The following is a 23,608-nucleotide window of genomic DNA, read 5'->3' as shown; positions in this document are numbered from 1 at the left end:
AACAGGGCACTTAACACATGATTCATCCCCTGTTGTCCAGCCCCAGCTTCTGGCAGTTGGAACACCCAGAGCACGGAGCTGGGTCCCTGATCGTCTTGGCTAATAGCTGTTGATGGACCTATGCTCCGTGAACTTATCTAATTCTTCTTTGAGCCCAGTTATCCTTTTGGTTTTCACAACATCCCCTGGCAATGAGTTCCATGGGTTGACTGTGTTGTATGAAGTAGTACTTCCTTTTGTTTATTTTAGACCTTCTCCCTATTAGTTTAATTGGGTGATACCTGGCTCTTGTGTTATGTGAAGAGGTAAATAACACTTCTTTATTTACTTTCTCCATACCAGTCATGATTTTATGATAACATTCATGATAATGAGCAGACATAATTCACTGACTGGCTGAGATTCTGAAGTTATCATGGATTATGGATCGTGTATGTTGAAGAAAGAGATGGTTGGGTTAAAAAGCAAGATTGCAGGGACAGAAACGTTCATCTTGAAAGTAAAATGTATGTTGCTCATTCTTGGGCATCCTGGGATCTGCATCCTGGATGATTAAGTCCATTGCTGAACTGGGGTTAGGCAATAATACCAACTCCCCTTTCTAATGTGGTTGGAGCAAGTGACGTTCTTCCCACTGCCCCAAATCCAGTTAAAAGCTAGTAGAAGGCTAGTAAATCATAAACTTGGCTCAAGCACAGGGTTCATTGGTGAAGGTCTGTTCTAATTTCCTTGGTTTAATGTCTGTCTTTTTCTAGGTGCTGAAACCACCTTTTTCTGGGCTGATGAATTTCTTTCAATGTCTGTATTAAAATCTTCCATCTCAGTATATCTATTTCACCCACTAACAGTAACAGCCAGCAGGTGGCAACCTTTCCCAACATATGCAGCTAAAGGACCCATGCGCAACATTTCACTCACTATATCCACACAATGAAATACATCAGAACGATTCACCTTGCCCCCCGCACTGCGGCTTTTCTCCTGTTTCCCACTGTGTAGTGTGGTGTGTGCACGTGAGAATCTTAGATTTTTGCTAAGAGAGCTTCCCCATATGAATAACAATTGTTTTCTTAAAAAAACAATTTATAACATTTTTGCTTTCTAAACAGTATTAGAAAAAATATTTGTTCGGGTCATGGCATCCAGAGAAATAGCTTTCCACTCAAAGTGCCAGATCCTCCAGAGGAATAGAGCCGCGAAATCTACTGAAATCAATAGAGAGTCACCAGTTTACCCCCGCTGAGGATCTTGTCTCCTTGTGAGCCAGAATTGTTTAGCTGCAGTTCATGGTTGTGCAAAATTCACACACAGCCATAAAGGTGCTCCTAAACCCATCCGTTAATATAATAGATTGCCTTGAACAAGCAGAATGAGGCCAGGAATCTTATACTAATCACACCACCAAGCCAGGGTTGTAGGAACGATAGAGATCACTGAACTGTAATTAAAAAATAAGAAAAAAAATCTGTTTAATTCCAACAACTGCAAGAAAAAAGGGATATTTTTAAGTGGGGAGATGTGTATCCTGCTTTGGAGCAGTTCAGTCAGCCCCCTTTCTATAAAGAAGGCTAGCCTTGCAAAGTTGTCATGAAAATTTACCAGCCCGCTGACAAAATCAGCTTGTTCATTGGGGAATTGTACCAAAGGCCATTGAAGCGAATGGGGGGAGTATTTCTATGGGCTTTGGATCAGGCCCCTTATTACTAGGATGAGTGATGCAAATGTAAAGTGAAATGTGATTTATTCAACCATCAAAAAAATGTTCATTTCCCTGGTGCGACTGGGAGAGTGGACGTTTATGAGGCTGTAAGAACCATTTCCGTATCATGTTGCCACTGTAAATCCATTACAAAGCAAAAAAACAGAACATCCACTGCCAGCTCTGCAACTTTGCTTCCATTTGCTTAGAAACACAGACGATGCGTCTGAACAATCCTTGCAACTGTTCCTAAACCCTGGCAAAATGCACACTCCCGCTAGCCAAAAGCCCAAAGGGCATGGGTTTAGTTCTGCTCCCTTACTTGTTTTGTACCACTGCTGAAAAGGGGTTTATTTTTATCCACAAATAAATTAGATTACTTAGCTTTTAACTGATGCGATATTGAATCTGCACAGTTGAACTGCATTGAACCATGGGATTACTGTGTAGCTGAAGGAATACAAAAGGACCTAGATCTGGAGCACTAATTAAAGGCAACACATAGCTCTGTGATTGATTCAGATGATATTCACTGTATACATTGCATGGAATAGTGTAGGAGATACAGAGCCTCATTCTCCCCTACTTTGCACTTTGTGTCATCATTTACACCAGTGCAAAATGGTTGTAAAATGCTACCCAATGAGAATGGTAGCATATTACACCTGCTGTGCACCGATATATACGTCTCCCCAGGATACAGGGCTGTGGAGAATCAGGCTCATAGAATAGCAAAGTAAAATGCAGGAATAGGGGTGTTGGGTCCAGCATTCTTACCATATTCCAACTTGTGAAACCTCATTGCATCTATGTAAATTCCCCTTACAATTTAAACGGGATATGAGATTCTTCACTTTCTTTCTCAGGCTCCAGTGCAGCAAAAGACTTAAGCACATAGTTAACATTAAGCATGTGAACCTTCCCCTTGACTTCAAGTTAAGCACATGCTGAAGTGCTTTGTTAAAGCATGGCCCTATAGTGTTGTGTAGCAGTATAGTGTGCAAAGAAATACTACTTTTTTTAAAAAAAAGGATGATTTTCCTTTCCTTGAGTCTCAGCTTGCAGCCTTTACCACATTTAGCTACTCCACATTCATGCTGGTAATTGGGCTAATTTTCTACTGCCTTACACTTTTTATAGTTACTTGCACCTGTTCAAAAGAAGTGCAGAGTGAGTGTAATATGCCAACCCTGGTATAGGTGAACCCTTGCATGTATTAGAAGTGGTCCCAGTTTAAAAAAGGTGTATTTTTAAATCAAATGTTAAAAAAGTACAAACCCTTCTGTGGCTAATTTTAAATTGATTGACTTATTGATTGATTTAGATACTTAAAGGAGTCTGTGCCTGTTTAATTATTTCATTTTAAAGCAATTTTTCTTAAATGGGTACATGTTTTAATTCAGAAAAGCTGAGAGAGAAGAATTCTGTTCCGGTAGCATCTTACACCCATTCTGCATAAACATAAATGCTTATCAAGGTGCAAGTCAGGATAGAATCTGACTTCAATGGGACTGCTCATGTGAGTAAGGGTTGCAATGATTATGTCTTTTATTACAAAAAATTAACCTCATAATAAGTTTTCCCCATCTGAAAATAGAGTTATTCAAGGAACACTTGTTAGGTTGAGTCAGGCCTTGAATTTAGATTATGTAGAAACAAGATGTTACAAAGCCTATGATTAATAGAAATGTATCCATACTTTTTTTTTTTAGAAAAGATTCCAATGAGAATATTTCTTAGTTTGATTGAAACAGCCTGCCAAGTATTTGTATTGAGAGAGTCTACACATTTATATAATGCAAATCAGCATACTCAGAGAACAGAAAGAAACATCACAGCGTTTTGCTACTGCCCCATAGCCCAAAAATGACAGGATCAATTTTTCCCCCTCGATGATTTTCTTGGTATCCAATGGATGACACAATAAGAAGCTCTTCACCTGTTCCGTACCTAAAGACATGATGGATTCTCGATCGCCTGCACTCTTTGAGGCTATGTCCATACTATGAGCTAGGAGGGATGGGATTCTCAGCTCACGTACACATTCTTATGTTAGCTCAATGAGAGCTAGGCAAGTGCAAGTAGGAGCATAGTCGCACAGGCAGCCGTGGCGCTGCTTACCTATGCCGAATACGCCTCCACAGGGTTCAGGTGAGACTTTGTATTCAGCACGGCTGAGCCATGTTGCCACTGCCCATGCTACTGTGGCTATGTGGCTACCGATACTCATGCTAGCTCTCATTGAGCTAGCAGAAATGTGTGTACATGACCTGGGAATCACACCCCTAGATCACAAGTGTAGATGCCACCAGAGCTAAGACTGGAGATCTTGTTAAAAGATATGCTGTAACTCAAGCAAAAGTTATGGACTTGATGGGGAAATTATTGGATGAGGTTCTGTGGCCTGTATGATGCAGGTCAAAGTAGATAAATGTAATAGCCCCTTCTAGCCTTAAAATCTCTGATTTTATTAATCCTAATTGAAAATTTAAAAAAATGCTTAAACGACTAGAAATGGACTATAGAAAGTGAAAGTGACTAGTCTATTTTCATTGTCCATGCTAAACGGAATGCAAAAAGGAAACTATATGTGAAGTAAATTTGCAGAATTCCTTCAGCTCAGATCACTTTGCCTGTAATGGTACCACATGCAATGGAGGCTGTCTTTTAAATATGTAGTTTTTATTGTGAGAGAGAGCACTCTTGTTGATACAGAAGAATAGGGGAAAATAAAGGTGTACAATTTGTTTTCTCAGGATTCAAGGCCCTGACATTTTGTCCTGCATTCTCCAAAACAGATGCTTTTCTGTCATCATTCATTTCCTTTGTTGCACATAGCATGTTGAAATCTTGGACAATGAACAGTCCCTTTGTTTTATTCAAATTTTGATTTAACATCATGAGCCATTAAATCTTCTTTCCAATGCTGCAGTGTCAATCCTCAGCTTCCACTCACCTCTTAGCTGATCATCATTTCTAGAGATCAGTAAACTTGCTCAGATAAAATAAGGACCATCCTGTGACTGCCATGTCAGGTAAGCTGGGGTGGGATTTGAGACCTTTACTCCACTATTTCAAAGTCCAACTGCCAGGTACGCCTGACCTTTCTGAGCTCAGTCAAAATAACCAACATTTCCCGCAGTCGAAGTGTAAACTAACCATTCAAAAACACTTCCATTAGCCTAGTTTGAGAGTAAGCCCTCAAAATACAGTTGAGAAACCAACCTATATTCATTCTCTAAAAAGATCATAGTTACAGTTAAATTTGAGATCTTTTCTCTCGAATAATTATCTCCCATAACCTAATCAACCACAAGCATGAAGTCCCATATGCTATCATCCTTTTAACTTACTGCCTACTTTTGTAGATGATATTTACATTGCTTATGTTAAAACATACCATAATGCTTAGTGGGACAAAGTTTCCCCTGGATAAACCCAAGTATCCCCCAATTACTTCGATGGTTTGAGTACCATCACCTTCTCGGTAACAGTAGTTAGCAGTTCAAAGTGACTGCATGGAGCTGAGGACAGGATAAGGCCCTGATGCAAAACCCACAGAAGTCAATGGGAGTTTTTCCAGGGACTTCAGTGGGCTTTGGATCAGGCCCTTAGTACTTACTAGGAGCACAAGTGGCAGAATCTTCCCTTCCTTCATTTTCAGTATGAAATCTGCCTTTTAAACCACTTTCAGCACACAAGAAACAGGCGGTAAAAGAAAGACCTTATGAGAACATATGGGGATACCTAGCTGCTGTTCTTTTTCTTGACACATTTATTCTAAGAATTAGTGCATTAATTTTCTAAAGTGTTAATTGCATTCATATCTGTGAGAGTTCATATTTTCTGTGCACCTGATAAGAAATACAGCAAAGAACTGAATGTCAGACCTGTGTGAATGGTTTGGAACTAAATCCTAACACTAACTGGCCAAGTTGTTAGTGTAATCTTAATCTGTATAATGGGAAGAAGTGACAATAATGTGAGAAACTTGCTGCTCACATGGAATGTGAAACAAAGCGTATGTTGACCATTAAGACAAAGGGCCTATTGTTAAGTGAACTAAACCCCTATCAAGCTTTAAGAATAATTTTCAATAATAATGCTAAATTGTGCAACCTTTACAAAGAGTGGAAAATTTAGTTTAGGAAGAGTAGAATGTTTCATATAATATCCTGTGTATCAGAAAAAGTGTTTTTAACTGCAAAATGTACTAACCACATTATTGTGGAAAGTCTTGATAGTGCAATATGTACTTGGAAGTTTGCAACATGTACCAGAGAAAAGGAGGTATATGTAAGTGTCAAGTGTAAAAAGGGAAGTTATGGCTTGACAACAATCTGTCTATAAAAGATAAAGTTTGGGTTACTGATCCAACAGACAGAACTGGGACCAGACAGTCATTCGTGTCATTGGTTGCAAGCTTTGGTTCCATAAAGATTAGGTATCATACACCTCTTCTTATTATGAGCTATTCTTAATAATATAGGCAACTTTATTAATAAAGGCAATCACGCTTGACTACTTCTATCTCATGATTTTATTGTTACTAAGACCGAACCACTAAATACATATGTTCTTATGTGTTACCTTTATATAGAGAATAAACAAACATCTCTATCATTAAAGTAATTAGTATAATGGGGAGAGCGGGAGCAGTTATTACCACCTTAAAAATATTGAGCCTTGAGAAAGCAGAACCATCTGCATTTAGAGCATCACTTCATCACAATCTGATCTGAAGAGGAAACTAAGTACCCCAATTTGGCCTCTTACTGAAGGAGCTAAGGGAAGAGCTATACCAAGAGTATTCCTCTGTAATAAATTCCTAGTTCATGTTGCAAAAATGCCACTTGGAGAGATGGGCTGGATTCCTTTAGTACTGTATTTCCAATACCATAGAAAACAGAGCCTGCCACTCCAATACCTTGTAATCTTAACCACCAGCCTGAGGCTTAGAAAACCTGCATTTTAGATGTTGCTGTTTTTCTAAGCCACAATGTTTGTTTTCAGCAATTAGCATTTTCATTTAAGTTTCATAATTACAGGGCAGCTCACGTAACACCTCCTTCTTTCCTTCCTGAGCGGTTGCAGGCAAAGATAAGTGATAGTTTTTAGTGTGTTATGATACCTGCAGAGCAGAACTCCAACAACCTCAGGTAGCCTTTACTGTCACTCTGTGTGCCAAATCCCCAAAGTGACTCATCCCAAACTATATATTGTAGTTATTTGTAATGTTAATATCACAACTGAACTACATCACCTGTCCATTCATTCCATGCATGGGGCAGTACTACTGGGAGTGATCATCCATAACGTAACACTGTTGCAGTACTGATTCAAATAAATCAGTCTCCCACCATCTCCCTGAACTGTATCAGCCCTATTCAACCTAGCTAAATGAAAAAGTCCATGCAGTGTGCAGGTTTTCCTTTGTCACCTTACAGAAGCATGTTTAGTGACCCATCAGTACTTAACCATACTAAACCTTTCACTTCTGCATTCATCAGTGACATTCTTGTAAGTATTCTCTGTTAAAGTTCTATTGGGACATTAGCATTTCCTTGCCACGGGGCTATAGTGACATATCAGGTAGTTACATGGACCAGCCATGGAGGTACATTATTACCCCTAATACCTAGCATATAACAAAGCAATGAGTTGGTGAAATAATGCCAGTACCTGCTTTAGCAATACGCTTCGGGCGTTAGGATCATAATGGAAGTAAATGTGCTCAGAATACACAGATAGGAAAATTAAAAACTGCTAGACCGGGGGATCAGAGACAAGGTTCAGGAATACCATCATGCTCCTTACACTACTGGAGAGGAATGGTATGTTGCAGAAGTACTCATTTAGGCTTTGGGAAGGAAGGTGGAGGACCACTCACTCTTCAAGTATCTCCAGCTAGTTACGAGAGCAGTCTTACACAGGAGGCCTCTCTCCATACAGACCGTTGTGAAAGTACAGTAATCACAGCCAGCAGATAAGATAAAAAGCAGGGCTTAAAATGGTGTGTCTTTAAAATACAGGGATATCCAAGGTCTTCCGAAATCCACTCAAGAATCCCTCTCCTCTGAACTTAAAAATCCAAAAGGCCAGATTCACCACCATGTGCAACTCTGGTGATGCAAAGCGTCCATAAACGTGGCTTAACCAATTGGTTAAACCAGGTTTACAGCTATTCTCTGTCATCGAAGCAGCCAGATTATACTGGTGAACATTGCACATCAGCTTTTATTTCTATGTACACTACACATTCCTCCATGTCAAAAACATCACAAAAAACATACAGGGAACTGCTGATAATTTCAGAGCACTGGTTATATCTAGGAATTGCTGCAGCACACACATCAGCTATGACAACTGAGCAAATCCATCATGGTTGTTGGGTTTATTAAACCTTTCTCTGCTTAATAGATGTAATAATAGCAACGAGCAGCAGCATAGTCGGGGTGGAAGGGTAGGTTTATAGATGTCTCAGACCCTGTATGGATTAGCCTGTGACTGGCTCTGTACCCCCAACATAATAAAATCATTACACTACCACTTGCAGAGAAATATTGCAGTAATCTAACCTTTGTTGTAAATTAATACCCGTGAGTCATATTGGACCCCAGGGTGTAGTTCCAAAACAACTCTCGATTTAATTTTTATTGTAACTTTCTTGCATATGGCATTTTAAGTATTTAAATGACAACTAGTCCTAAAACAGTAAATTGCTATCAATTCAGGATTTAGTTTTTTACAACACTTACAACAGTAAAGCCCTATAACAGTTGTCAACCCAGTGTTGTTAATATTAAACAGCAGCTCTCTCTCCGAGGCCCACTGAAAATCAATTGTAAGGTTTTGCGCTTCTATAGCACTTTCCATTTTAGGAACATAATTAAGTCCAATTCCTGAGACCAGTGGCCAGTCTGAATAGCCATGCTCGGCTTGGATATGGGAAAAGGATAGCAAGATCTGTTTAGCTGCAGTCATGCTGCTCTGCCCACATAAAGTCAATGGACTTACTCTGAATGTACACTAACTGAGAACAGAACTGGGCCCAAAATGATCACATATCATCCAGCAAGTCAATTTGAGCTGGAAAATTAGCTTTGGTGCAGGTTGTCCAGTCAACTAATATTTGTCTTATGTGGAGTCAACAGTAGTAATGTGCTTCACTAATTAATTAACTTAGTAGATAACAAGGAGACAGAAACAGGGTCTCTAACTATAATCCAGTTCTGAGCAATGTTCAACTTTGTGTGTCAGGCTCCATTTTTCACTGCTCAGGCCCACCTCTAATCAGCTAGCACTCATTGAGTGTTCAATTGTGGAAGCCCTGTGGTGTGGAATACCCACTAACTTAAAGAACTAAACCCTACTCTGTCACTCAGAAACTAGTTTGAGTGGTTGGTAACCTTTGGTATAGTGATGAGAGGTGGCAAAAAGTATTAATACTGTTCAATGGATACATTATGCCCCTCTTTGAGACTCATTTCTTCTGCATGCCCTACAAGAAAAGAACTACACTGAACAGAATACAAAATCAACCAAACCTCTAATTAGTTTTTCCCCTCTGAGTTTCTCTGAGAGTCCCATCTTCAAAGGGTCATTCAGTGAAAGTGAAGGTGGCTATTCAATAGAAATACAAGGAAATATTTTTTCACATGATGTACAATTAGACTGTGGAACTCACTGAGATCAAGAGCTTGGCCGAATTCAGAAATGCTTTAGACATCTATATGGATAACATGACAATCCAGAAATACAAAAGGAACTGCTTAAAAAAAGGTTATGAAGGGACAAAAACCCTCATGTGTTAGGGCTTATTGGGGGAGAGGAGGAAATTCTTTTTTGAAGCAGGTTATCCCATAACTGCCTACTGCAAAACTTTTTGCACCTTCCTCTGGAGCATCTGGTCCTGGCCACCACTGGACACAGGATACCGAACTACATGGGCCACTGCTCTGATCCGGTATGTTAGTGCCTATGTTTGGTGTTTCTGTCTACTCGAGTTGAAGCTCTTTGGCACAAGCACTGTCTTCATTGTGCATCATGTAGTGCTGAGCACATTACTGTCAGTTAACAGATAACAGAATAACAGAGACTTGGTGGGATAACTCACATGACTGGAGTACTGTCATGGATGGTTATAAACTGTTCAGGAAGGACAGGCAGGGCAGAAAAGGTGGGGGAGTAGCACTGTATGTAAGGGAGCAGTATGACTGCTCAGAGCTCCGGTACGAAACTGCAGAAAAACCTGAGTGTCTCTGGATTAAGTTTAGAAGTGTGAGCAACAAGAGTGATGTAGTGGTGGGAGTCTGCTATAGACCACCGGATCAGGGGGATGAGGTGGATGAGGCTTTCTTCCAGCAACTCGCAGAAGCTACTAGATCACACGCCCTGGTTCTCATGGGTGACTTTAATTTTCCTGATATTTGCTGGGAGAGCAATACAGCGGTGCATAGACAATCCAGGAAGTTTTTGGAAAGCGTAGGGGACAATTTCCTGGTGCAAGTGCTAGACGAGCCAACTGGGGGGGAGCTTTTCTTGACCTCCTGCTCACAAACAGGGAAGAATTAGTGGGGGAAGCAAAAGTGGATGGGAATCTGGGAGGCAGTGACCATGAGATGGTCGAGTTCAGGATCCTGACACAGGGAAGAAAGGTAAACAGCAGGATATGGACCCTGGACTTCAGGAAAGCAGACTTTGACTCCCTCAGGGAGCAGATGGGTAAGATCCCCTGGGGGACTAACATGAAGGGGAAAGGAGTCCAGGAGAGCTGGCTGTATTTCAAGGAATCCCTGTTGAGGTTACAGGGACAAACCATCCCGATGAGTCGAAAGAATAGTAAATATGGCAGGCGACCAGCTTGGCTTAATGGTGAAATCCTAGCGGATCTTAAACATAAAAAAGAAGCTTACAAGAAGTGGAAGGTTGGACATATGACCAGGACTGACTATAAAAATATTGCTCGGGCATGTAGGAATGAAATCAGGAGGGCCAAATCGCACCTGGAGCTGCAGCTAGCAAGAGATGTCAAGAGTAACAAGAAGGGTTTCTTCACGTATGTTGGCAACAAGAAGAAAGCCAAGGAAAGTGTGGGCCCCTTACTGAATGAGGGAGGCAACCTAGTGACAGAGGATGTGGAAAAAGCTAATGTGCTCAATGCTTTTTTTGCCTCTGTCTTCACTAACAAGGACAGCTCCCAGACTGCTGCGCTGGGCATCGCAACATGGGGAGTAGATGGCCAGCCCTCTGTGGAGAAAGAGGTGGTTAGGGACTATTTAGAAAAGCTGGACGTGCACAAGTCCATGGGGCCGGACGAGTTGCATCCGAGAGTGCTAAAGGAATTGGCGGATGTGATTGCAGAGCCATTGGCCATTATCTTTGAAAACTTGTGGCGAACGGGAGAAGTCCCAGATGACTGGAAAAAGGCTAATGTAGTGCCAATCTTTAAAAAAGGGAAGAAGGAGGATCCTGGGAACTACAGGCCGGTCAGCCTCACCTCAGTCCCCGGAAAAATCATGGAGCAGGTCCTCAAGGAATCAATCCTGAAGCACTTAGACGAGAGTAAAGTGATCAAGAACAGTCAGCATGGATTCACCAAGGGAAGGTCATGCCTGACTAATCTAATCGCCTTCTATGATGAGATTACTGATTCTGTGGATGAAGGGAAAGCAGTGGATGTATTGTTTCTTGACTTTAGCAAAGCTTTTGACACTGTCTCCCACAGTATTCTTGTCAGCAAGTTAAAGAAGTATGGGCTGGATGAATGTACTATAAGGTGGGTAGAAAGTTGGCTAGATTGTCGGGCTCAACAGGTAGTGATCAATGGCTCCATGTCTAGTTGGCAGCCGGTGTCAAGTGGAGTGCCCCAGGGGTCGGTCCTGGGGCCAGTTTTGTTCAATATCTTCATAAATGATCTGGAGGATGGTGTGGATTGCACTCTTAGCAAATTTGCGGATGATACTAAACTGGGAGGAGTGGTAGATACGTTGGAGGGCAGAGATAGGATACAGAGGGACCTGGACAAATTGGAGGATTGGGCCAAAAGAAACCTGATGAGGTTCAATAAGGATAAATGCAGGGTCCTGCACTTAGGACGGAAGAACCCAATGCACAGCTACAGACTAGGGACCGAATGGCTAGGCAGCAGTTCTGCGGAAAAGGACCTAGGGGTTACAGCGGACGAGAAGCTGGATATGAGTCAGCAGTGTGCCCTTGTTGCCAAGAAGGCCAATGGCATTTTGGGATGTATAAGTAGGGGCATAGCGAGCAGATGGAGGGACGTGATCGTTCCCCTCTATTCGACATTGGTGAGGCCTCATCTGGAGTACTGTGTCCAGTTTTGGGCCCCACACTACAAGAAGGATGTGGATAAATTGGAGAGAGTCCAGCGAAGGGCAACAAAAATGATTAGGGGTCTGGAACACATGACTTATGAGGAGAGACTGAGGGAACTGGGGTTGTTTAGTCTGCAGAAGAGAAGAATGAGGGGGGATTTGATAGCTGCTTTCAACTACCTGAGAGGTGGTTCCAAAGAGGATGGTTCTAGACTATTCTCAGTGGTAGAAGATGACAGGACAAGGAGTAATGGTCTCAAGTTGCAGTGGGGGAGGTTTAGGTTGGATATTAGGAAAAACTTTTTCACTAGGAGGGTGGTGAAACACTGGAATGCGTTACCTAGGGAGGTGGTAGAATCTCCTTCCTTAGAAGTTTTTAAGGTCAGGCTTGACAAAGCCCTGGCTGGGATGATTTAATTGGGGATTGGTCCTGCTTTGAGCAGGGGGTTGGACTAGATGACCTCCTGAGGTCCCTTCCAACCCTGATATTCTATGATTCTATGATTCTATAACCCTGCCATTAGATATTATCATGAATGCCCCAACTAAAGGGACAATAACTTAAATCTCCCCGTATCCAGTAAGTATTTACCACATTTATGTAACTACATTAGGCTAGAAAACAAAATTTTAAAGTGGCTAATCCAGTTTTTAATTCTATTTCTGTGTAGGATCCCCTTGTTTTTGGATTTTTTTAATGGATTTCTATAGTGAATTTTATTTTGCTTTGATTGTCTAGCATGAAGTGGCCTGGTGGGGGGAGTATTATCTAAATAAAGTGATCACTAATAATGATTATTTAGTACCAAATTTAAAACTATGATAAACTTAAGAAATAAAAAAATATTTCTCTTAAGCATATGCATACACATATACACAAACAAAGCAGCACACAGCAAACTGATGGAATTTTTCCAAAATTTGATTTTGACCATTTTTTGGACAAAATTTTGAATACTGACCAAAAGGAATGAATTTATGAAAATGCTTGTGAAAACAGGCATTTTTGCGTGCTGTAATGTATATGTAAATATGCAAAAGAACTTTATTGTCCAACTGTCTTCTGGGACAATGAAGAAATTCAGATAATCAAGGTTAGGTATCACTGAGGGAATTTCCATTTGACAGCACTGGAAACCGAGTTCCTCCCTCCACCAAATACATCACTTTTTATATGATAAATAAACTTATGTTTTTTCCCCTATTATCTCTTCCCCTTCAAGGTCTCTGCCTATTGTGCACGAACCTTTCGACAGCAGCGTGCCTGTACAGATGTTAACACACTGGGTTGCTGTGAAGGGTATGATGTCAAATAGCTTATACAAGGTCACTGGAAGAGTCTGTTTCAAACTGAATGTAACAAAAGATTGATGTTCCCATTCAAAATAAAGTAAAGGGCAAGTTGGATTTCTAAATTAGCTTAAAGATATGCACTTTAAAGCTATTAAAACCCGCTATTGATGTATTTGTGCTATGCTCATGTGTTACACAATGAAGAAAACTCAAAGAAAGCCTTATGTATTGACATCAAGTTTTACCTTGTGCCAGTCTATTTTTATTTAACACCATACTGCAAAAAAAAAAAGGGTTATCTGTAATCATCTTTAAGTACTTTGTGGGGATGTTAAAAACCCACATTTATTAAAAATACTTAATACTTAGCTCTTAAATAGCACTTTCATCTCTCAGTCGATCTCACAGTGCTTAACAAAGATGGTCAGTATCAAAACCCCCAAATGTTAGATGGGGAAACTGAGGCAGAGGTGAAATGACTTGCTTAGGGTCACCCAGCAAGCCAGTCACAGAGCCAAGAATAGAACCCCAGTCTCCTTAAATTGTTGTAAACATACTCATATAGTTATGACTAGACCTATATTATGGGACGACAGAGAATTAGGATCTTGGAATGAGAAGCAGAATATTAACCATTCTACCTGAAAGACCATCAGGATGAAATCTAATCTGGTACTGTAGGAGTTAGCTCAGAGTGACAGGTCATGCAGCTTGAGTTTGGCATTCTGATCCATCTTATTGCCCTATACTGCAACTCATCCCTGGAGTATCTGAATGCAATATCCAATTCTTGCTTTGCAACTTCACCTGCTGCATGGGGTCTGAGCAAAACAAGGTATTTGTGTTGAGAAGTAGCTTAGTCCTCAAGTAACCCCACTAGCTTTCATGGGGCTCTTCATGGAAAAAAGGTACTATTTAACATGAGGTATGGTAATTTCTACTTCTGAGTCACATCCAGCCCTGATGGGTGTGACTCCAGTGAGCTCACTTACTCCAGGGCTGAGTTTGACCCTCTATATCCATTTCCCCATCTACAAAATAGGGGCAATATGCACCTATTCCATGATGGTATTGTGAACATTAATTGAAATTTGTGGGATACTGCAAAGGGAGGTCTGCCGGAATTGGCTATGGCTGTTTGAGGGGTATAGAAAAGCTGAGAAATGCCACTTCCTAGTCAGTAGTTACACCAGCTGGAAGCTGAATTAATGTGGAAAAGCCTAGGGACTTCAGTTTTATCAAGGGTTAAAGCCGTCACCTATTTCTTGATTCAAACAAATATGAAATTGGTGATACAGTTCCATGATCTCTCACCAATAGAGAGATCCAGTTTAACTTCAGTTTACCTAGCCCACTGTGACAAGGAGTTTGTTTTAACCCACTATCTTCATCTTAGAGAACTTCAGTGGAATACTGCTTCTATGGAAGTGCTCTCCTTACTGTAATCTCTTCCTAGGTTAAACCAAATAGACTTTTGTCATTTGTGTCTGTTATCACTTGTACACAGATCCTGCTCCAAAGCCCAGTAAGGTCAGTGCCCAAAGGTTTTAGATCAGGTTGCTGCATAATGTGCATGGAGATGTTTAAGAGTTTAATTTTGTTTAAATTAAAAAGAAAAACAAGTCTACATTTTTAATGTTAAAATGTAAATAAGCACTGTAGAAAAGGAAACCTCTATTGTATAGCCACACAGCAATAGATATTCCTGAAAAAGAGCAACACCTTGCATCATTCCGTCAAATATCCAAACTCTTAACAATTAAGGGAGCCTCAACACTTCATTGAGGTAAGTAAGGATTATTGTCCCATTTAAAGTTTAAGAAATTGAGGCACAAACAAGCTAACTGACTAGGGAGACTAGACAGCAAGGGTGAAAAATCAGGACAGGGAGTGTGTGTGTCTGTGGGGGGTGGTGGTGATGGTGGTAATAGGAGCCGACATAAGAAAGACCCCAAAATTGGGACTGTCCCTATAAAATTGGGACATCTGGTCACCCTATAAGTGACTCACCCAAGCGAGTCTGCCCAGTGGTGAGATTATTCACTAAAGACAGTTGGTCTAACAAGTACCCAGTCATGAATGTTAACTGTGCTGCAATGCCACTTGGTTTGGCTTTCAATTAAAACGTTTTGTTTGGCATCCTCATATTTTAATAGTTTGTGATCCCTTTAACAAAGAGACCAGGTGGGTGAAGTAATACCTTTTACTGGACCCACTTCTGTTGGTGAGAGACCCAAACAGAAATGCGTCCAATAAGAGATATTACTTCACCCACCTTGTCTCTCATCTCCTGGGACCAACATGGCTTCACCACGACTGCATATCCTTTAAGAGGGGCAGTTCAAGAACACAAAGCCAAACATTTTTTAAACGGCCTCTATGTTTGTGCACCCAAAGAAGTGGGTGTGCAATCTCTTGAACCCACAAAAATGAAAATTCGAGAGGGAGAATTTAGACACCACACTGCTCAATATGAGTGCCTAAAACAGCAGGCATAGACCATCTACAATAAAATGTGTGTTGTGGGCAGCTACTTAAAACCTTGAAGTATATTGACCACAGATAATTAGGTTATTCCATCTACCATTCTAGTCATACATGACAGTGAGGACTTGCACATTGGGTTTAAAATAATAATCATGACAGGCTAAAACTCTGTAGTCTTTACTCAGCCACTACAATGGGCATGATGTTAGGGGGCCAAGGGAACTTGGCAATCATGAGTTTGCAGTTGTGGGTACATGGACTTGGATACACTGAGTGTAGACATACCTTGAGTACGGACTACAGATGTTGGCCCTGGCTTCCCCCCACCCCAGCCTTCCTCAAATCCAAGTCCTATTGAAATCAATAGGAACTTTGCCTTTGATTTCAGTAGGACCAGGATATAGTCCATGGCCTTTATAAGCAGTTCATAAGATAAGAGAATAGGATAAGAGAATAAAATATGTAGCTTTCCTTACTTTCCTCGGGTAGTTTCAAAGCTGGATTTTTTGAAGTCAGCATCCTTCTTAGTGCTGATGGCGCTATAGTACGACAGCCTGGGAGATCTGTTCCCTGTTCTTTGCTGGCTTTTAACAGCCCCTTGTTGGGGAGGTATCTTTCTAGGAGTGCTCTGTGGAAAGCTCCCTGTGCTGTTGGATAGGGTTCCTTGCTTAGGATTAGCACCACCACGATTGCCGTTTCCACTGGACTGTGTTGTAGGGGTAGAGGTTCTCTTCTCCTGGGTCCCTGGCAGGGTTTTCAATCCCTGAACCTCTTCTATGGGTGCAGGGGTGATTTTCACAGCATGTTCCCATGATGTACTTGCTGCAGCTGTTTGGGTCTCAGAAGGGGTGGATATAGGGGTTGCCATCAGGTTTCTGAGGCTGTGTGTTGCAGTAGGAGGTGAAGTCAAGTCTGCATGGCTTGGTTGGGTTTCACCATCCCTAGTCATGGGCCAGGGCTTGCCAGTGGTAGCAGATTCCAGGCTGCCACTCTGTAAGTGAGATAGAAGCAATAAGAAGATTATCTCCTTCATCCTGTGTTGGTTTGTAAGAATCACACGATATCTTGCACGTATTCCTTGTGTGAGGGTCCTGCAGCCGCCTTCTCCTCCTCCTGAGGCGCGGCTCTCAGAGTGAACCTGCACGGAGAGTGCTCTGCCAGTTTTGTTTCTGCAGAAGAGGAAACAGGTTTTTAGTATTTCAAAACTGACTGAGGAAGCTCAATTTCCTGTTTCTCTGCAACCTGTGCCCCCTTACAGGCCTGGAGCCTGGAAGCCTTAGGGGAAAAGAATAAAAAGGGTTATCTGCTGAAGCTACAGGATGAAGATTAATGGCACAATGTGTACATGGAAACTTTGTCAGTGAAGTTAGTTGGGGGGTGGGGGGGGGAACAAACCAGTTAAGTAATTTCCCTTTCCATGTATCCATGCACAGAACTGTCAAATGTGCCACTTAGTTGTTTGTATTTGCTGTGAACTTGCTATGGAGTTCCCTAGAAAAGAACTTGGGTGGACTTCAATACACTGGTACATTATGTAATGTTTGCCATGTTTCTCACTGGAGTTTGAATACTCAAGCAAACAACTGCTGCAGGAATGGAGCTGGTGGGAAGAGATTGCCTTTGCACTAGACTGAAAAAGTATAAATGAATAGAACAACTTTATCTACATGCTATGAGCTAAGACCTGGCCCCTTCCTTGTAACACTACCCTGTAGGACCAGAGCACTTTGAAGTTTATGACAAGGAGTACTATAGTTATTATGGACGCATTAGCAGTAACTCCAGAGTTGAGGTTGCATTCAAATTTTGAATTTAAGACCTTTTTATATTTAACAATTGAATTTAATCTCAAAATTTAATATATGCTCTTTGTGGGTCAACTGAATTTTCTATAATAGCTTTGGTCAAAGATTTACTAACTTTAGCAGAGGAAACTTTTCTGAATGAACCTTCTTTGAATTTTTTCCCCACACTTATAAAATGTCCCCCCATCCTCTAACTAAAGAGCCACAGCAACTCACACACACACATTTCCATTGCAACGCTGACACAGGCCATTTCTGAAAACATTAATTTTAAACACAAACAGACTTATTCCCTGTCCTCATTTTAACCTGCTTTATCTCTGGGATGAAAAGCCAGTGGACATTTTGAGTTCTATTGGCTAGTTTTGTCCTCTGATGCTGCCAGCCTGACTTCCTCCATCTCCACTCAGCACAGAGACCATGAGGAGCTAAGGAAGAAAAACAGGCAGCAGTAGGTCTGAAAGAGAGCTTTGGGAGCCATAGGGAATAGACTGAAGATCTGTCAGGCCATGAAAGGAAGAGTGGGGCAGTCAGTGACTAATGGGGCTACATTAAAGGTTCCTGCCTATGTATCAGGCCGATGGAGGGAATCAAGTCTTTATGTGGTTCATACAGACTCAGCTCCCCTTAGCACTGATGATGTCTTGACTTCACAGTACAACAGGCAACAGTGAACTAAGGAACCAAGGGGGGAGTTGACAGCGTGCTCTACTCAGCACTAGACTGGCACTTCCTCCTGGTCACTGTGGGGAATAGCTCACTAGGTCAACACCCTTTCCCACAGTTGCTCACAAACCCGCACCTCTCTCTCACGCCACAAGCTGCTACTGCTTCTTTGTGACTCAGCCCTCCAGCCAGGTCACCGGATGCATTTTGCCCTCCTGGGGGTTGGAAAGTCTGTCTTTACCAGCAGCCCTAGTGAGTCTTCCCACTCCCTGCTTCACAGTGCCACTCTCTCAGCGGCTGGCAGGGAAACCTGGGCCCACCCTCTCCTCCAGGTTCCAGCTCAGGGACCCGCAAGTCAACAGTCAAGGTCTGGTCTTTTCTAGAAGATTACTACCTTTCCCTGAGCCCTGGCTTGCCTCCCCTTGACTCTAAGTTTGTCAGCTCAAACACACCTCCCTTCTCCAAGGCAGTAACTACAGCATTTCCTACCAGCCCCCTTTTGCTTCCAATCTCCTGTCTTTATAGTCCCAGCCCAGCTTGTTCCTCCTCAGGTGGGCTCCTTCATTCAGTCAGGGGATTACTTGGCCACCTGATTCCCCTCAGCTGTGGCCTGTTGGGTTATGTAAAGGTTCAGACTCACCCCTGCAGTGCCTCCTGCTGGTAGTCATTGGGAATTAGCTCATCCAGCCCCAGAACATCCTCCGCAGGCCGGTGGTCCATCGCACCACTGGCCCCCGTGTCCCTCCCAGGACCCAGTGCCCCTTTCTCTGGGGTGCTGCCCCCCTGGCAATACCCCTACACTCTCAGGTTTTGGGTCTTCTCACCCAGGGGAATGCCCCCCACCCTCTAACCCCACCTCACCTCAGATTGGGCTACTGCTAGTCTCCACTTAGCCCCTTATATCAGGGCCAAACTGCAATGTATACACCACTCATCACTGGCAAGAGGGTTTGGACCTGCTGCCTCCGCCTACCCATGGGCTGCCCCTCTGCAACCCTGCACCTATTTGGCCTATAGTCAGGCCTGCAGCCTGAGGCTTTCCAGGCTGGAGCTCCCAGCTCCTCTGGCCCTTCCCCAGCCCTGCTCCAATCTAGGTGTCCTGCTCAGCACCTTGCAGCCAGGACCTTCTCCCTCCCCAGGCAGAGGGAGACTGACTGGGCTCCTGGCTCACAGCCTCTTATAGGGGCCAGCTAGGCCTGACTGAGCTGGCCAGAGCTGCTGCTGCTCCCTTAATCCGGCTGGGCTTTTCCCCATAGCCCCAGCCCTCTCTCCGGGCTGGGCTCAGCCCTCTCAGGGCCAGAGCGGGTAACCACCCCACGACAGGTTAATTAGCTTCCCTCTCAGTCTCCATCAACCCTTTCCAGGCAAGGGTGGGGTAAACACCCCATCACAGGAAGGAATGAAACAGAGAAAGAGTGTGTGTGAGAGAAAGTGTGTTATTGTGTGTGTGTGAGAGAGAGAGAGAGTGTGTGTGTGTGTTTGCGCGCAGGGGTGGCCCGTCCATATAGGCAAACTAGGCGGTTGCCTAGATGCCAAGTTAAATGGAGTTCCAAATTTGAGGAAAAAATAAAATGAAAAAAAAATGAAAAAAAAATACAAATAAAATAATGAAGATGTTATAATTTCAATTCCTGTGTGCGTATGGTGGGAATATGAATTATAATTCATTTCTCTACCTTTCTGAGAATTTATTAATATGTCAAATCTTTTATTTACTGCAAACCTAAATAATATTTTAGTGATTTTGTTTTTCAATTTGCGACGTAGAGTCAAGATGACACACTTCGCAATTTTGATAAGCGATAACTCAGCCACAATGAAACACATCCGCCAGTGGCAAGAGCTTCAATGGTAGTGACACCTAACTCGAATATACGTCAAGGTCGCTTAGCCGGAAATTCATGTAGAGCGGAGATATTGCATGTTGATACATGTCAAACGCTCGTTTTAACACACGTCAGGGTAGATGGTTAAGAACTGAGCGAATACTGTGGAAAAATGTGTTTCTTGGTGTCAAAGAATAAAGAATAACATCTTTCAGCAGAATAAATCCAAAATGTGAGTATCTTTAAGTGTTATTAAACCTTAGCGTTATTATCGGGCTGTATAATTATGAACTTTTCTTTGTTATAACTGGTTCACATGTAATAAATAAGGTCCATAAAAGAAAAGTAACAGCTTTAACGCTTAATAGACTACAAAAGTGATGACGTCACACTCCAAGAGGGTATCCGTGAGGAAGGGGATTACTTTCCAAACAGCTGGCGTTGGGTTATAACATTGAAAAAGGTCATTTTGTTTCCATGTAAATGCTGTAACTAACTGTTTTAATAGATAAGTGAGTGTATGTTACTAATCATTGAACATTTTACCAGTGAAAAGACATGTTGGAATGGCTGCAATGTGGTTTAAATTGCCAACCATGTGGTGTGTCAGCCATCCTTAACGCTATAATGCTTGCAGTCGAGAGCCCTGTACATAACAATATTCAAATGCCCCATGGCAGAAAGGGGAAAAAGAAAACCCTCAGGAGCTGAGTATCATAAACAAAAGGCTGAGAAGGAGAAGGACCAAGCAAAAAAGCAGGGATCCTTCCTGAAATATCTTCTCTTTAATCCAAATAAATAATGAAGCAGTTCACAGCATCCAGATGAAGGAATTTTACTTGGAGAGGAGGTTAGCTCACATCCACATGGAAGCAGTTTGGAAGACCAAGATGAAGGTATATTGCTTCGAGATGAGGGTAGCTCACATCCACAAAAAAGCAGTTTGGAAACTCAAGATGATGGAAACTTACTTCTAGATGAAGGCAGCTCACAGCTTCAGACCTATATGGAAATGGAGAAAATTTATTCACCTTCAGAGACTGTCATAAATATAAAGGGAAGGGTAAACACCTTTAAAATCCCTCCTGGCCAGAGGAAAACCCTTTCACCTGTAAAGGGTTAAGAAGCTAGGATAACCTCGCTGGCACCTGACCACAATGACCAATGAGGAGACAAGATACTTTCAAAGCTGGAGGAGGGAAGAAACAAAGGGTCTGGGTCTGTCTGTGTGATGCTTTTGCCAGGGACAGAACAGGAATGGAGTCTTAGAACTTGGTGAGTAATCTAGCGTTAGATTATGATTTCTTTAAATGGCTGAGAAAATAGGCTGTGCTGAATGGAATGGATATTCCTGTTTTTGTGTCTTTTTGTAACTTAAGGTTTTGCCTAGAGGGATTCTCTAGGTTTTGAATCTAATTACCTGTAAGGTATTTACCATCCTGATTTTACAGAGGTGATTCTTTTTACTTTTTCTTCTATTAAAATTCTTCTTTTAAGAAACTGAATGCTTTTGTCATTGTTCTTAAGATCCAAGGGTTTGGGTCTGTGGTCACCGATGCAAATTGGTGAGGATTTTTATCAAACTTTCCCTAGAAAAAAGGGGGTAAGATTTGAGAGGATTTTTGGGGGAAAGACGTTTCCAAACAAACTCTTTCCTAATAATAATAATACCGGTGTTAGACGTTTGGTGGTGGCAGCGAAAGTCCAAGGGCAAAGGGTAAAATAGTTTGTACCTTGGGGAAGTTTTAACCTAAGCTGGTAAAAGTAAGCTTAGGAGGTTTTCATGCAGGTTCCCACATCTGTACCCTAGCATTCAGAGTGGGGAAGGAACCTTGACAGAGACACATGCAGAAATTGAAATAAATGAAGTAGAAGGAAGAAAGGATGAGGAAGTTACAAACAAGTTACAGTATGGGTACTCATGGACCAGATGTGATGACAGTGTGCGGCAAATTCTCATGGAACATGAACCCGAACAAGTTCATGAATTTCCCTTCCTTAAGGATGGAAATAAAAGAAAATTCTCTGCTCAGCATTACAAGAGGAAACTCATTAATGGGGAAGAAATTCATCAAAACTGGTTACAATATTAACTGTCAAAGGACTCCATGTTTTGCTTTTGCTGCAAGTTGTTTAGAAATCAAGCAATTGGTACATCACTTACTGAAAATGGTTCGAAGGACTGGAAAAACATATCTTCAATTCTCTTGTCACATGAAAAGTACAGAACATTTGGAATGTTTTCAAAATTGGAAAGAACTTGAATTACAATTGAAAAAAGGAAAAACTATTGAAGAAAATTTACGTGTGATCAAGGAAACAGAAGAATATTGGCAACAAAGATTAGAGCATCTGATAGCTTTAGTGAGAGTTCTCGGTGGGCAAACTTTAGCATTCCGCGGCCGAGGTAGAAATGAAAAATTATACACTCCAGGTAATGGAAACTTTTAAAAATTTGTTGAATACCTAGCTTTGTTTGATCCGGTCATGAAGGAGCATCTACGTAAAATAGCTGATCATGAAACACAGGTTCATTACTTGGGAAAAAATATACAGAGTGAACTGATTCAAATCCTAACAAACGCCATTAAAAAGAAAATTGTAGAAGCTGCCATTCTGCAAAATACTTTTCAATAATACTGGACTGTATACCAGATATGAGTCATGTTGAACAAATGACGATCATTCGTTTTGTGGATATGGAAAAGTCTGCAGATGAAGATAATGTTGAAGTGCTCATAAAGGAACATTTTTTGGGTTTCATACCACTGAAGGAGACGACCGGAGCATTTATGACTGAAACTATTCTACAAGAGCTTGAAACAATGTCATTATCTGTTGAAAATGTATGTGGCCATGGCTATGATAATGGGAGTAATATGAAGGGTAAAGACAATGGTGTGCAAAGGAGAATGATGGAAATCAATCTGAGAGCTTTTTTCGTTCTTTGCAGTGTGCATTCTCTGAATTTGGTTGTCAATAGTGCTACTAGATGCTGTTTGGAGGCAAGCAGTTTCTTTGACCTGGTGCAACGTGTTGATGTGTTTTTCTCAGGCTCAGCATGCCGTTGGGAGATTCTGACTCGCCATGTGAATTCACTAACTGTGAAACCACTTAGTCAGACAAGATGGGAGAGTCACATTGATGCTTTGAAGCCTCTTCGCTATGAACTTCGAAACATTTATGATGCCCTAATTGAAATTTCTGATGCTACTACCTTTATTGGATCATCTGGCAATATGGCATGTTCAGATGCAGAAGCTCTTGCAAATGGCCTTTCCAAGTTCAAATTTGTGACTTCACTCATTTTGTGGCATAATATCCTTTTCGAGATTAACCTCACTAATAAGCAGCTTCAGGAAAAGAACTTGAACATACATTCTGCTATTCAAAAACTGCAGCAAACAAAAAATATTCTGGAGGAATTCAGAGGTGATGAAGGGTTCGAAAGAACACTGGTAGATTCTCTCGAATTTGCTGAAGAAACAGACTTTC

General features: G+C 41.7%; 1 protein-coding gene across 1 annotated transcript in view; it reads right to left on the bottom strand.

The window, feature by feature from the left end:
• MMRN1 (multimerin 1) overlaps positions 1–16,946 on the bottom strand; it is a 58,492-nt gene extending 41,546 nt beyond the window's left edge. The window contains exon 1 of the mRNA XM_074949975.1: positions 16,293–16,946. Coding sequence (XP_074806076.1) covers positions 16,293–16,849 — 557 coding nt within the window. The 5' untranslated portion in view covers positions 16,850–16,946. The remainder of the gene's footprint in view (positions 1–16,292) is intronic.
• Positions 16,947–23,608: the final 6,662 nt, after the last annotated feature.

The sequence above is a fragment of the Natator depressus genome, chromosome 4 (genome assembly GCF_965152275.1).
Source record: "Natator depressus isolate rNatDep1 chromosome 4, rNatDep2.hap1, whole genome shotgun sequence".
In the NCBI taxonomy this organism is placed as follows: Eukaryota; Metazoa; Chordata; order Testudines; family Cheloniidae; genus Natator; species Natator depressus.
The sequence above is the reverse complement of the archived record's forward strand: the minus strand, read 5'-3'. Positions and strand labels throughout refer to the sequence as shown.